At 40.9% G+C, this 15,343-nt stretch overlaps 1 protein-coding gene across 1 annotated transcript; it reads right to left on the bottom strand.

Moving 5' to 3' along the window:
- Positions 1-1,627: 1,627 nt before the first annotated feature.
- Positions 1,628-14,881, bottom strand: PFN2 (profilin 2). Its single transcript, XM_053458950.1, has 3 exons — positions 14,576-14,881; positions 3,636-3,828; positions 1,628-1,786 (listed from the first exon to the last, which is right to left on the bottom strand). The coding sequence occupies exons 1-3, from the start codon at positions 14,705-14,707 to the stop codon at positions 1,689-1,691; spliced, it is 423 nt and encodes a 140-aa protein (XP_053314925.1). The 5' UTR covers positions 14,708-14,881; the 3' UTR covers positions 1,628-1,688.
- Between the last annotated feature and the right edge of the window lie 462 nt (positions 14,882-15,343).

The following is a 15,343-nucleotide window of genomic DNA, read 5'->3' as shown; positions in this document are numbered from 1 at the left end:
ATGCAACGGTTAGCGTTATCTCACTAGTGTTTCGAATCACATGCCCTTGATTACGGTGCGTTCACATAAAATTCCCTGTGTTATTTAAAACTTTCAAGCTGTAGCTTGCAGCTTTCTCAGGCATTAAAAGAATGTTTAATACCCCGATATTAAGAACCGGAACCACTGCTGCACCCGTGGGAGGTACTCGGCTTTGTGTTCAGCTTGATAAAATATGGCTAAATACATTAAAAAAAGTCAGTTTCCACTATATCATTGTATATGTCAATACCGGACAGTTGGGATTCTATATAACATCCCACACCAGTAACATACTGGGATCCCACACCAGTAACATACTGGGAACCCACTGTCACAAAAACAGGTAATTTTTTTGTTTAAAAAAGGTACTTTGTCCTGCACATGCCTCTACTGTATTCCCTTCATTCAAGAAAGCCTTTAAGTGGCCATGCTGGTTAATGAGATATACATAGAATTGAGAGCTGGGAAGGGTTAACTCATCCACCGAGCAAGAAACAGAAGAATCAGTCAAGCTAATGACTTTAAAATTGTTTAAAAAGTGGTATATTTGGCATGGAAATCCATTTAGCTTAAAGACATTTTGTTATTGCACTGAACATGCAGATTAACAATGTTTATCATAAAGACATTGGGGGTCATTGCAACCTGCAGTTACAGGAGGGATTCTTGAGTCAGAAAGGGTTAAACCTCGGATATATAAAACGCAGGCTGGCGGCTTAATGCTGCTTGCGAATTTTCCCGTCATCTGTGTTTGAGCAAAGGAAGACAAAAGGCGAGCGATGTATTCGCTCAAACCGATCTCAAAGGCATCGATCCAGCGCATGTACAATCTGTGCCTTGACTAGTGTTTGTCAGAACAGCAGCCTGCCCCATTTTTAGTGATCTGACCCCCCCCATGCCCTGCCGTACTCTCGTAACTATAGGCCTTCAGCTTCTAGCGCTACATCCCGACTTTATGAAATATTCCTGTCTGAAATACAAGCGAACGGCACAAGGCAGGGTTACTTTATGGCAACGCGGGGCTTTAAATCCAATGCCAAGTGCTCTAGATTTAGCTACATACCCCTCAAACAAAAGGGTAACACTTGAGTACAACCTGCGGCAAGAAAGACTTTGACAATGTGTTCAGCTGTTTGTCTTCTAGAATAAGACAACTTTTTGTGTTGCTTCATCAAAAAAAAAAAAAAAAGCCAGAAGTGTCATCCCCCCCCAAATTATATGACTGCTGATGATGTATGTCTAGTTTACTTAACAAAACTCCAGAAGGGCAATAAATCCTAGTAAACAGGTCATCGGTAACCACCACCTCCGGTCTGGTAGTGTCAATGTTCATGATGTAGGGACATGCTGCTCAGAAGTGAAGCCTGGAAGGGTATACTTAGCAGACAGAACAACTGGATCGTCCTTTTCCTGGACACCAATTTCAATGACAAAAACCAAATTGCTGAAGTACACAAAAAAAAAAAAAAGAAAAAAAAACTACTACAACTTTCCCCACCAAAACAGGGATACAAAGGAGACACAGCTTCATCCTCCATTACCCCGGGTGTTGCTAATAAAATTTCCCAGATAAAACAATCAGACAGGAAAGTTTAGTAGCAATGTGTTTTTTTTTTTTTAGTGTTTTTATTTATTTTATCCCCCTAGAATGTAAGTCAACCTAACAACTAAAATCCCATATCTCTCAAGTATTTTGCCATCGCAAATGCCTTTTTATTCAAACCACCTCCGTGGACGCCTTCTTTCCCCATTGCAAAGACCAAGACTGAAAGAGAGAGAAAAAAAGAAAAGGATAAAAATGTTAGAATGTAACAAAGCAATAACTAAATCACAATTTTAGGATGAACACAAAAGATTAACACACTTTAATAGAATTAGTTACAATTATCAATTACAGACAATACAGCAACGTACCTCATACCACACAATGCAATTTTAGCTTGATTTCACCCATTAAATGGAAAAAAAATACCAATATCCATATAATTTATAATATATATATATATATATATATATATATATATATATATATATTGTTGGATGTATTCCGGGCCCCACTCTAATGCGTAGCAATTTGGGCTTTCTTCCGGTTTTAGATATTTTTAGATGCTTGAATGTTGTGCGGCATTTTGTAAGATTTCTTTGAATACTGATGTATTATAAGATTACTTTTTGAAATAAGACTTTTGTTTGTTAGGATAGCTAAGCTTCCCTTGCTGGAAAAATGTGAAGCCAATTTAATAGTTGAGTTGAGGCCGAGGTTCAATTTTGTCCTAAATCGGAGATCCGTAAAGCCCGGCCTCTCTACCCGTGTATTCACAGCCCCGGATAGGGCTGCACATTACATTAAAAAGGTATATGAACCTGTTATAAGGACATTGCTGTCCCCTTTAGAGCATCTCGCTTTCTATGGAAAGGATGTGAAATATGCAAAGATTTGGCAAACGCCCCATTAATGTGCACATTATTATACGGGCATCCTGTTGCTCCACTTGTATCAGTGAAGGCATGTAAAAAAGCCTTACCCAATTTAACAGCCGATACAGGATTTAATAATATGGCCAAGTGACAACATGACCTTTACATTTTAAACGTTCCAATGTAATTTTAGAACAAAACACAGAACTTTATTGTGTTAAAGGCTATTTATAATCAGCGGCTGCTGCTACAGCGTTTCACGTACTTGATAAGCGAAGCAACTTATTACGCCGTAAGGAGGAATCGCTGATGTATTCCACCTGCGTGAGGCCCATCAACACAATACCCTTCACATCGAAAGCCCGCTCTTTTTATTATATACACACATATATATATATATATATATATATATATATATATATATATATATATATATATATATATATATATATATATATATATACATACACACACATACACACACATTATGTATATAACACACACACATATTATATACATAATATGTATACATACATACACACATATATATATATATATATATATATACACACACACACATACATATATACACACGCACACATCCACTAAACAGAGAATTATATATATATATATATATATATATATATATATAAAACTTGTAAAGAACTAACTTGTGAAGTAATTGGGATAACAATTGTTTGTGCGCAGCCATTTGTGAACTTTATTATATGAAATGATTTTTATAATGCTGTTATTATGTGTAATAAATATTTGCGGTTATAATAAGTGATTGCATGCTCCAGATATTGCTTTAGTATACCCTTGGGTGTACTGAGCATCAGGGACACTTATCTATTACAGACGATTGCTTTTTGATTATTGGAGATAATTTGCAGGATTGGTGTGATATTCACTGATTAAATGTTACTGGCCACTGAAATGCAATAATACATATAATGACCGTTATAAAAATACTTTAGCATTGTGTGTGCGCATACATGGAGTTTACTGCAGCATTTACAGCTGGTGTGGAATGGTGCAAAGCTAGTGCAGGCATGTGTCTAGAGAATGGATTGACAACAGTGCCCCTCACAGGCATCTTAAATGTATTTTAGGTTGGGCATGCAAAGGACAAAGACCAAAGAATAACAAGCAAGGTAAAATGTCTACATGGTTATCATTTGGTAGGATCTTACCTCTTACAGCTTTGCCTACAGCAATGTTGTATGTGGGTTCACCACCTTGACTTTTTGTCCTGATGTCCATTGTGAAATCGTTCTCAATATACAGGCTGTCTCTGATCACCGAGCATTTCTTTCCTCCGACGGTTAGTCCTCCAGTGAAGAATCCTTCTCTGTCCTTTCCTATCAGTACATCTATTTCTGCAGGCTACAAATAAAATGGAAACATAATGAACATTAAGAAAGGATGAGTAAAGTACACAAAGAAAGAGTGGATACATAGAAGAGCTGTGGTCATCTCATAGCATAAAGTTCTACCTCAATAGGATCTTTCTTGTAGACCTTCAAACTTCTTCATCATCATCATTATGTCTATGTACTATCTTCTGGCACACATTATTATACTGTGTAATTAATACACGTCTGTAAACAATCCTTGGGTTACAAAAGTTTACACAAGGGAGCAATTTGGATGTAAAGATATGATACCAGGCATTATGGAACTGAAGGAATTCCAAAGGTTTGAAAAGTGGTCTTACCATAGCAACTACTAAAATATTTGAGCTTGGTTGGTAGGATCCCCATGGGATCCAACAGACTGGTCTTCTTTCCACCATTATTAATATATAATAATATATCCTCCATATGCACAGCCTAGACATCTCCAGCAGGTTACATAGAACGTATGCAGAACAGCTACAATGGATGCAATACGAGAGTCCATAATTCTGTGGACAGTGACACAGGTTGTGTGGCTTTGGATCTGTACTTCGGGATGCTGGATTTGAAATAAATAATGATCAGGAGGATAAAGACAAAGTCTCCTCGTTCCAGGGTACAAGTAAATGGACAAATGGCTGCTCAGTGGTGGGTTGTTGCGTGTACAACTTACAACTATCAGGCCATTTCCACCACAAAAAGCTCAGCTGTGTGCTGTTTTGCGTCTGTTCTCGTGAAGCAAGCGTATATAAACCAGGAATGGTTGCACTATTAACTATGTCCTTAAAGCCTTAAAAGTGGGCTATACCGGTCCACAATTGTGAAAGTTATTAAATTCACAAAGCAACTGCTTTCTCCCCTACTGTTAAAGGGACACTCCAACCATCATCGCACTTCAACAAGCTGCTGAGTGGCTGGAATCATCGGTGCATGGAGAAGGCAGGGAGCTGCAGCTTCTGCTTAAGGTTTTTTTTTTTAAAGAATGTATTGTAAAGCAATTCATTTACATCCTTTTTATGAGGCTTTTAAGTTACAATAAAATACTCCCTCTAAGTTGTTAATTGAGCTCATGCCACTCAACCCTAAACTGATATTTCAAATCAGAGATATATTATTTTAGGGCTGAAACAACTAATCGATAAAATCGATAATAATCGATTATGAAAATCGTTGTCAACGAATTTCATCATCGATTAATCGGATCGATTTTTATCGATTATAAAAAGAGTTTTTTTTCAGAGCAAATGCTCTGAAAAACCCCTCTCCTTATATAATCCGACCTCAAACAGAGATCGGATTATAACACCGGAATCCAGATCCCCCGCAACGCTGCAGGGGACCTGGATTCCCCTCACTGTCGGCCGGTCTCTCACTTCCGTCTCTCTCCCCCCTCCCATAGACCCCTCTGACTCCTCCCCCCTCCCATACGTCACTCTGCCTCTCTACCCGGCACCGTTACTGAAGGCACTTTCCCTGCAGCTTCATAGAAGCCTCAGTGTAAGTGAAGGTGAGTGACGGAGTCTGTCTGTGCGATGCAGACCCCCACCGGCTAACAGAGAATCATCCTCTCTGATGGCCGGTGAGGGTCTGCATCGCACAGACAGACTCCGTTACTGCCCTTCACTTACACTGAGGCTTCTATGAAGCTGCAATGAAAGTGCCTTCAGTAACGGAGCCGGGTAGAGAGGCAGAGCGGTGTATGGGAGGGGGGAGGAGTCAGAGGGGTGTATGGGAGCCACCCTCCAATACACCACTCTGGCTCCTCCCCCTCTCATACGCCACTCTGCCTCTCTACCCGGCTCCCTGGTGTCTTGTCAGAAACGGAGGTTCACAGGAGGCAGAGTGGAGTATGGGAGGGGGGAGGAGGCAAAGTGATGTATGGGAGGGGGAGGAGCCAACGTGATGTATGGGAGGAGGCAGAGTGGAGTATGGGAGGAGCCAGAGTGATGTATGGGGGGGAGGAGGCAGAGTGGTATATGGGAGGGGAGGAGCCAGAGTGGTGTATGGGCGGGGGAGGAGCCAGAGTGGCATATGGGAGGGGGAGGAGCCAGAGTGGTGTATGGGAGGGGAGGAGTCAGAGTGGTGTATGGGAGGGGGAGGAGCCAGAGTGGTGTATGGGTGAGTTATAGTGGTGTATGGGGGGTATTATGAATTTTTAGGGCATATAGGGGGTATAAGGCATATGGATATTAGGCATATCAGGGGGCATAAACATATCTGGGGTAAAAGGTATATCAGGGGGCTCAGTGGCATATAGGGGGTATAAGACATCGATATTAGGCATATCAGGGGGGCATAAAACAAATCTGGGGGTAAAAGGTATATCAGGGGGCTCAGTTGCATATCACTGGCATATAAGGAGTATAAGGCATATCAGGGGCACAGTGGCATATCAGGGGGCACAGTGGAATCTGGCATATAAGAGGTATAAGGCATATATGGGGGCAGAGTGGCAAGCTGGGGGTCAGATGTGCATAACTGGGGGCAGTTTGGTAAATAAAAAAATTTAAACAAGGCTTTTTTCTCAGTTTTTATTAAATATGAAAAATAGTTAACATATGAATTAATATTTACTAATAACTTTGTATTAAAACCTAGTTTGAGAAGCACTGTGTTTGGGTTCTTGTAGCTTTTATTATTATGTCAGTAAAATAAGAAGGTGAATAGAGAGAGAGAGGCCATTGCAATAAAGAGATGAAAGTGTAAATTGTACGTTTTTTATTGCAATTTTTCTTCAATTTAAAATAATGTATTTTTTTATCCGATTAATCGATTAATCGAAAAAATAATCGGCCAACTAATCGATTATTAAAATAATCGTTAGTTGCAGCCCTATATTATTTAAAAAAAAAAGCCTTAGTTTATTCTGTGTTGCGTTAGCAACATCATTTATTTCATGTATAGACTGTACATCTCGTAACGTCAGGTAAGCATTATGTGCACAACTGCCTAACCTGGGCCTACTGAACTCATCATCTGTCATCGGTTGTAGAGAGTCCTGTTTCAGTAAATGCGTTTTAAAATGTGGTGAATTAATACACTTCTCTCTTGAAAGGACTGTATAATGGTCCTATGAACCGTCATGAATACTTTAGAATGCATTCTTTAAAAGTTAAGTACATAGAAATCATTTATCTTCTAGAAAAGCTGCAGCTCCCTCCGTGGTCAATGATTGGCACCAACTGATCAGTAGCAGTGCTTTCCATGCAAGGGGGTCATTATAAAGAGGTTCCCTAACTTACTTGGCCTACTGTCCCCTCAACAAAACATTTTTTCAGGGCCCCCTGGATGATTCCAGCGCCCCCCAGTATTCGGTTGCGCCCACTTTGTGTGTTTATTTGGAAAATAAAGTATCACTATGACTATGTCGCACAACAGATAAAACACGTACGAAAGTTTTTGCAAAATTTTCTTCTACTTTCTTCGTTTCCACCCCCCCCTTATTCTTAGTCAACGTTTCCCAATTGCACCAGATACTTCTCCCGCCCCCCTACCCCTTGGATCATTCCACTGCACCCCAAGGGGTGGTATCGCCCACTTTGGAAAGCACTGCATTAAACATCACAGATTCATGCGCGAGAATCTGAGCACACGTGAACCAGCGGGGCTTCTTACAGGAACGTGACTATGTCTTCAAGCGAACACATAATCTGGAACAATGCAGATGCTCCCGTGAGCTGCACGCTGTGATGGCGAGCTTCTGCCACAATACTCCAGTTTTAATGAGGACCAAGCTCTGTTCTAAACCATTCACAGTGTGCAGATTAACAAGTATAACGGTCGAGATCAACTATTTCAATTAACACATCTTTACAAGAATGCTGGCCTACTGGAAGTCAGTTGGAGGCACAGCAAGCTATGCTAGAGGAGGCCAGCTAGCCTCAAAGTACATTGGGGAAAAGAAAACAACAAGATAAACAAACCCCCTCCAGAATGGGGGTACATGGCTCCCGGCCAAGCGCTTGTTATTTATGGACACTAAAAGCATTCGGTTTCAGATGATCCAGAATGAAGGTGCAACCAATTACATCTGGATATATTTCTTTCAATGAGGGTCAAACTGATCCCTCTCTTACACACACCCCACTGGGATCTCTTTTACCTACCAGATACATTAATGATCAATAATATCTTTAGGGTATCTATTTACTGTGCTTAGTTAAGAGGGAGAAACTTCATGGTGATGGAGAAGCAGGGATCTGCAGCCCTGTTTTCCTGATCACATCTTGTGTGATCAGCAGCAGGGGAGTCAAAGACCCCAGTATAGTATAAAACCTTCAGTTACACGGTCCACCAGCTTATAAAACTGAGTAATAATTACCAAGATCAATCTTCGTTCAAGTTTAGCAGAATAAGGTTATCTTTTGGTAGCTAAGGTCTGGTTAAATGTTTATTACAAATATCAAATTAAAACGAAAATTCCCAAAAATACTGTATTTTTTGTTTTAAAACTCTGCAAGTTTTGAGATACAATATTTTCATGAAGCTGCAAATGTGTCATGTATATGTTCTAGCTGTTCTATTAACCCACTCTACTAAACGCTCAAACTTATCATCCTACTGATTGTGGTGAACAATTGAATGGCTCGGTCTTAATCACACAGATGCTCCAAAGTCTATGGAGCAAGTGATTTCATTTGCATTGCCATAATGAAACAGCTTGGCTTTGAGCAGGAAAAGCCACCCAAAATATCACACGACTCACAACAATGGCAGCCACCCGGTCTACAGAAATGTATTGGAGCAAGATTAGACCAAAAACGCTAATATAGTTTAGCATTGAAGAAAACCACATTTTCAGTTCTGCATTTAAGGCTCAAACATTTTATCAATGACATCTCCTTAAAAACCACTCAAGTGCCCCGGGAAGGTAACACGGCTGGCTTACATGTACTATTCAGGTATATATGTTTATATATTTCTATTATAACATAATGTATAGTTTTTCTGTAGCTTTCACCCGGGCTGCTCGATTTGTTCCCTAGGCACTGCTCTGGCTGCCAATTTCTGATCACAGAAAGGGCATTTTCTTGAAGGTCTTCCAGCTGAAAGGTGGCTGGAAGTGGTTGTATGAGGTCAGACTGCTGTGATGTAATACACAGAGGGTTTTGGAAGAATGGCTTCCGTAAGCAACTCTAGTATCTCATACCTTTTAAAGCAGCTTGATGTGACAGGGAGCATCAAGTAGAAAAATCAAATGACAGATACGTTTCTACACGTCTCTCTACATGAAGCAGCCCATGTCTGAGGGCGTTTTATGACGCACTCAAGGTCGAACATCACATTATATCAACGGTAGCATTATTGTAGATCTTAGAATGAAAGGGCCATGAAGGAGCTTATATGTTTGTAGAAGATGATAATTCTGCAGCCTCCCCGTGCTCTACAGAGTCAAGTGACCTGACGAAATGTCAAGAATTCACCGTGAGGACAGCGGGCTTGACAAAGCCTGGAAGCTAGAAGCCTCCCGCTGGTGTCAAGGGCTTTTTGTAAGGATACCGCACAGTAGCAGACATTGTCTGTTTTCTAATCAATCGGGCGCCAAATCCAGTATATTCCAGGTGCTGTGAGAAGCCATGTTGTTTTTTCCCCTCCTCAGAGGGAACAGCTGAAGTAGTGCATGTGATAGTAACATGTTAAAAATAAATGTGTTAATGAACTTTGTTCTGGTAATTACAAAAAGTCGTGAAAGCAGAAATTGAAGACTGATTACTTCACATTGTATATCATTCCTGGGGTGTTCTAGCCGTTTCGCAAACACTTGCACGGTTATACAAGAAACCACAGATTGGGTGACTTTACAAGATGTAAAAAGGACTCAACTACACTTCCAGCCTTGCACTTTCCATTATTTTTACAGCATTATAATGGACTTATAGACCGTTCATTTAAAATAGTCAACAGTGCCACTTAAAAAGTGTGTTAGTAAAGGGGTAGTGTTGACAGTGGGGCTTGTGCTAGCGATATCATTTACGTTTTAATATATATAAAATATTATATTTTATATAAAATATAAAATATATATATAAAATATTTGGAAAATTGTTTTGGATTGTTGGGAAAAAAAGAAAGAAAAAAAAAAAACAATCTTGGCGGAACACTTCCCTTACACTTAGGGTTATTAAGATATTAAATCTTTAAGCTACTGCACCATACTACAAGAAATAGTTCTAGTTTTTACATTAACATTGTTTTCAGGAATCTGCATTTAGACGTTTGTATTTGTTCACACATTTTAGCCTAATTTACTACACAATGAAAGGCTCAGTCTCAACGACCCAGACTCACACTCTCTAATGCATATCATTAGCTCCGTGTGGGGTTTGGCCAGGAAAAGACATAAATAAAATAAAAATAATAAAAAAAAGACTGACAACAATGGAAGCCTCCAGGTCTACAGATAACAAAAGATTGTTGGAATAAAATTAGGTTAAATTCCAGCCTGCATTGCTTTATACAATAATGGATTTAATGCTCAAGACCCCCCCCCAGGACTTCTACTTTAAGTTCTCTTCCCTTTCTTCAACATTCACCCTTTGAAAAATGACCTTCAGAAAATGGCAGAATAACTTAATAAAAAGGAATAACCCAAGTTGTTAGATCTGAAAACATGCATATGGATATGTGGCACGTGTCAGAAGCACTTTAAGTGAGCTGTTTTTATCCAGGATGACTTTAAACATATAAAAGTACCTTCTTTATTGATGAAATCCTCCCATTAACATGCTACCAAGGGGACCCAAGAAGTATGGTGGCCATAAAGTGCATCTTATAACAGAAGAGAATGGCGAGTGTGTATTATCAAGCGCAGGTACACAGCTCTGTGCCATGTATCTACTTATTTTGCCAATGTGCTATTTACACAGGCTGGCACAACAGACAATATGTATTTTAGGGTAAATCATACACAATATTAACACCTTAAGCCCCCAACTTCACCTCCTCTAGTTATTCCTAGTGAACCAACCAGCGCTACTTCCTACCACGGCGAGTAATTCACGTACATAATACTTAACACTGTTAAACGATCCATAATGCAAATATAAATATAGTTCATAAGAAAACACTTGACAATCACAGAATTTGACAACAGATAAACATTCGGCCCATCTAGTCGGCCATTTCTAAAGACCTTCATCAGTCCTTGGTCCAGGCCCATAGTCAGGATATAGCCTTATGCCTATGCCATGCATGTTCAAAGACCCTCTCTGTAAAGTAACATTACATCTGACTTTAGATTTAAATATACGTCTTCTCCTTTGAAATAAACCTGTACTTTGTTAAATCCCTTTAAGTATTTAAATGTTTCTATCACATCTCCCCCCTCTTCTCCAAGCCATAGATATTAAGATCCCTTATCCTTTCCTCATAATTTCTATCCTCCAAACCAGTCACCTCTAAACTCTCTCAGTATTTAAAAGTTCTGGGATTTGGGGGGTTTTTATGCTGCAAGAAGGACTGGCAAAGAAAAATGTAATCAAAGCTCAATACTGTTCACCGACCATAAACATTAGCTGTAGAACTCAAGACATTATTGTTGTAGCCAATAAGGCTTTTATCCTTCTATAAAGGAAACCTCAGTAAATGGATCTCCAAAAAACACAACAGTTAATATACAAAACTCCATGAAAATATTCTGGAGCTCTCTGCTGGATCGGAAGCACCACCTCGCTTGCTTCTGAGATTGAAGCCTGCTGGGAGTTCATTCTGATCAGCAGCACGGGGAGAAAGAAGCGTAGGCCTCCTGAATAACTGCAGAGTCATTCCAGGCCTGACTATTCTGTGTCCTGTAGGCCCGAGCAAATGTGTCATCTGAGAAGAAAGAGCGGAACAGCCATTGTCAGATTAGTGCCGCACAATGAATGGAAACAAACCGTGCAGCTGTCGATACATGTAAGAACAGACACAGGGACTTCCGCCCTCCATTAAATTAAACCTACAAGTCCCAGGGTAATTTTCAGTTCAGTGGATGCCATTTTTGTATTTATGCTATAGTTCTATTTAGACGATAAGATAAAAACCCCCCTCAGACCCACCAAAGCAATAGAAGATAAAGACTTTTCACAAAAGCCCCAACCACCTTATTTTTTTCTCTTATATGCATGGTTGTTACATGCATGTACTCTGCACGCAAAGCCCATGTCGACACATGCACAATGACATAATCATACCCAAGAAAATCTTGGCATAAAATTTATATCTGATGCACCAACTTTCACAGCTCTAAAGCCATTTATGAAGATATGTCACACAGTCTAATTACTGCTTGTAAATAGAGACTGGATGAATTATCCTCCATGATACTAAACTAATTATGGATCAACTGTCAGCATGCAGGGATCTTTATTTTTTCAACTTCTTTCTATGGAAACCGGCCACCACGCTAAGCTGCTGGCACCGTGCACCGATCCCTGCCTGTAAGACGCAATCAGAGCATTCTGTGACTTGTAGGAGATCCCACCGATCGATGATATTCACGGCTTATGCCATAACACCTAGAGAGACCTCTTAAATCTGAAAAGCTTCTATACAAATTTACATCTTTTTTCTATGATAAATGACAGTTAGAACCACATTATATGCAAGAACTAAAGTAAACTCATTAACAAAACAAGAATAAGTAAAAATAAAATGAGCTGTCTCTCTCACTCAAGCGCAAGGAGGCCTTTTGTTGACTTTGGGATACCAGACAGTTGGCCACAACACCAAGCTATCTGTATCACCTCGCGTTCTAGTCTAGTTAAATAATGTAAATCGCACTCTCCTCATTTTAAAAAGGTATTAGCTCTCCTGATCTGTTAGACATGTAGGAACCCCAAATGTGATCAGGTGAGGCAAACACATGGCATGACAGACAATAGTCTGAATGCTGGTGACTACCAAAAGAGGTACAAGGAACCAAGAACTCTCACTAAAGCTGCTCTAGGCAGTCTGTGTTAACATGTAGGCTGCCATGTCTAGCTTACTTTACACCCTTGCCCCAGTTTTTATAATACGTTCCTTAAATTCTAATTCACACAAAAAAAACGGGCTGACAAGTCTATCACGTTACAAAGCAAACAATGCTCAGGACCACGATATCTACCCAAGCAAAGGAAGAACACACCTAGGGCCAGATTAGATTGGCCTACCATAGAACTTTGCAAAAGACATACCGTTAACGTCAATACGTTCACCCTTCATAGTCACTCAACGAAAAGCACAAATCTAAAATGCCAGACACCTGGCACAACTCACCTTCTGCCTTGGTTTATGGTTATGTTAAAGATGCATGACCTGATTGTCCTATCAACCAAAGGTATGTATAAAGATGGTTCTTGCGAGAAAGTAATCTCAACGCAGCCCGCAGTATACTTTTTTCATAAGTGCCCCCACTGAAAGAGCTATCTTATCGGCCTTCTCCATAGGCTTACGGACGGATATAGTGGGCTTATTTACACAACCCCCCAAAAAGTCATCATCATAATAAAGTGGTCTTAGAAATCTGAAATGCAGTTGGGACAGCGCGGAAAGACCTTTAACGCAATCCAGGGATGACATTCTGGAATCTAAGCGGTTGGAACTCATACATTATAATCCAAGTGAAATATCAAGTCAATATGATATTTCCAAGGATCTGTATTTGAGAAGCGGAGGCAGCTGTCAATGGGAGACACTGCTGCAAATAGGATTGTGTCGCTTAATTCATTCTGTAGGAATCTCTATGACAAGCCGGTCACCTGACTTTAAAACAGATCATGCCTCTCTCCTGATTGGCAGCAGGTCACTAACAGATGACAACGGATCGGTCGAACTAATATTTTTAAGGATGTAGGGTTACGCTAAATGGCATTTAACTATGCTATACGGCTGCATGGGGCCACAATATTACTCTGCTAATCAATGAATGATTGCAGAGAGCTACGTGGGAAATAAACTCTTAGTGATGATGCCCCTAAACCCTTGGGTCATTACAATCTCATACATATATATATATATATATATATATATATATATATATATATACACACACACACACATACACACGATGTTATATTATATATCATAAGGAAATATAAGGTAACCCCCAAAACGTAGTTACATATAGAATGAGCTAAATAACGGGATGTGTGGTGCACAGGTTGCAGAACAGCAATCTGCGGATGGCCTCGTTGCCCTCCAGGGTGAGAGTACTGGTGAAGAATAAAAATCAATGGGTACACGCCATCTTGCAGAAGAACATGGACGAGGGGGGTGGGATTCACAAAAGCCGGTTACGTCATGTGCGTAAATCTCATCTTGACAGTGACTTGGTGCTACGCAAAAATGAGATCCTTCTTAAGCAAAAAAAAAAAAAAATCGTGATAGCACGGCCTGATCCAGCGCATCTACCTCATCCTAGATGTGGAAATACCGGTCAGACGGGCCGCAGCCGCCTCTCATAGGGATGAAATAACGGATCACATGCAGAGGATCAGCGGAGAGAGGATGTCCATGATGAGTGTCTGCTCAATGATACTAAGTGGTGTAGGGGATCAGAGAGATGCCCCCTAGAATCTGCCCCAGGTCACTCACTTTATTAACCCCACACTCACGGGCAGAGCATCATTTAGAATATCTTAACAGCCTGCGGAGTGGGGGTGCTGATAAAAGGGGCTCGATGAGGGTTCCATTAGACATATACCCGTACCCGCAAGGCAGCAGGTGCATGTCTGGTAGGAAGGAGAATAGGCTCAGGAGTAAGAACATCCACTTACCGTTATTGTCTGAAAGATGCCCCCGGGGGTTGTTGCCCAGACATATTTGGCGTCCACGTAACCGACAATGGCGGCCTCCTGGCAGCTGCCATCGGCCATCAACATATCCACGTAATCCTGCCAGCCGGACATCTTCAGTGAGGGGAGGGGGGCACCGAGAGGGGCGACCAAGAGGTAACAAAGACTAAAAGGACCTGGGATCCCGGGGTAGGGATGTGGGTAGGCGACACTGGGGACAACGAAGTGGCTCCGTCACGACCGGAGATAATCTGAGCTCCGACTGCCGGGAGAAGCCGAGGAAATAGGGCAGCGCCCGGGTGTACTCCCCCTCCCCCTGTAATGCCGCTGCAGATCACTCCGCCAGCAGCGGAAGGACACTGGCACACCTCCACGTGTGGGTAGCGCGTTGAGTGGCTATCCGGCTTATAGCGTGTGAGGGACTGCAACCTGCAGCCCATAGCAACAGCGCCGGACCGCTATACCGCCGCACAGCAGTCAGTGCCAGGCTAGGGTTTATCGCAACACATCCCGGTTATCATCCACATCGCAACACATCCCGGTTATCATCCACATCACAACACCGGCAGCGGGACAACAAACTCTTTATAAAAGAAATACGTATTCCGTATACCATCATCTGTCCAAAACAATCTGAGATGATCGCAGATGTGGCGCAGTATGAAATAATTGCACAAACACAGTTACTGGATGCAGCGCATTCTATTTATCACTATTCTTTTTTAAATACACTGATTTATTTGTTATAGA

Source organism: Spea bombifrons, chromosome 3, assembly GCF_027358695.1.
Source record: "Spea bombifrons isolate aSpeBom1 chromosome 3, aSpeBom1.2.pri, whole genome shotgun sequence".
NCBI lineage: Eukaryota > Metazoa > Chordata > Amphibia > Anura > Pelobatidae > Spea > Spea bombifrons.
Note: the sequence above shows the minus strand (reverse complement) of the source record. Positions and strands in the feature narration are given on the sequence as shown.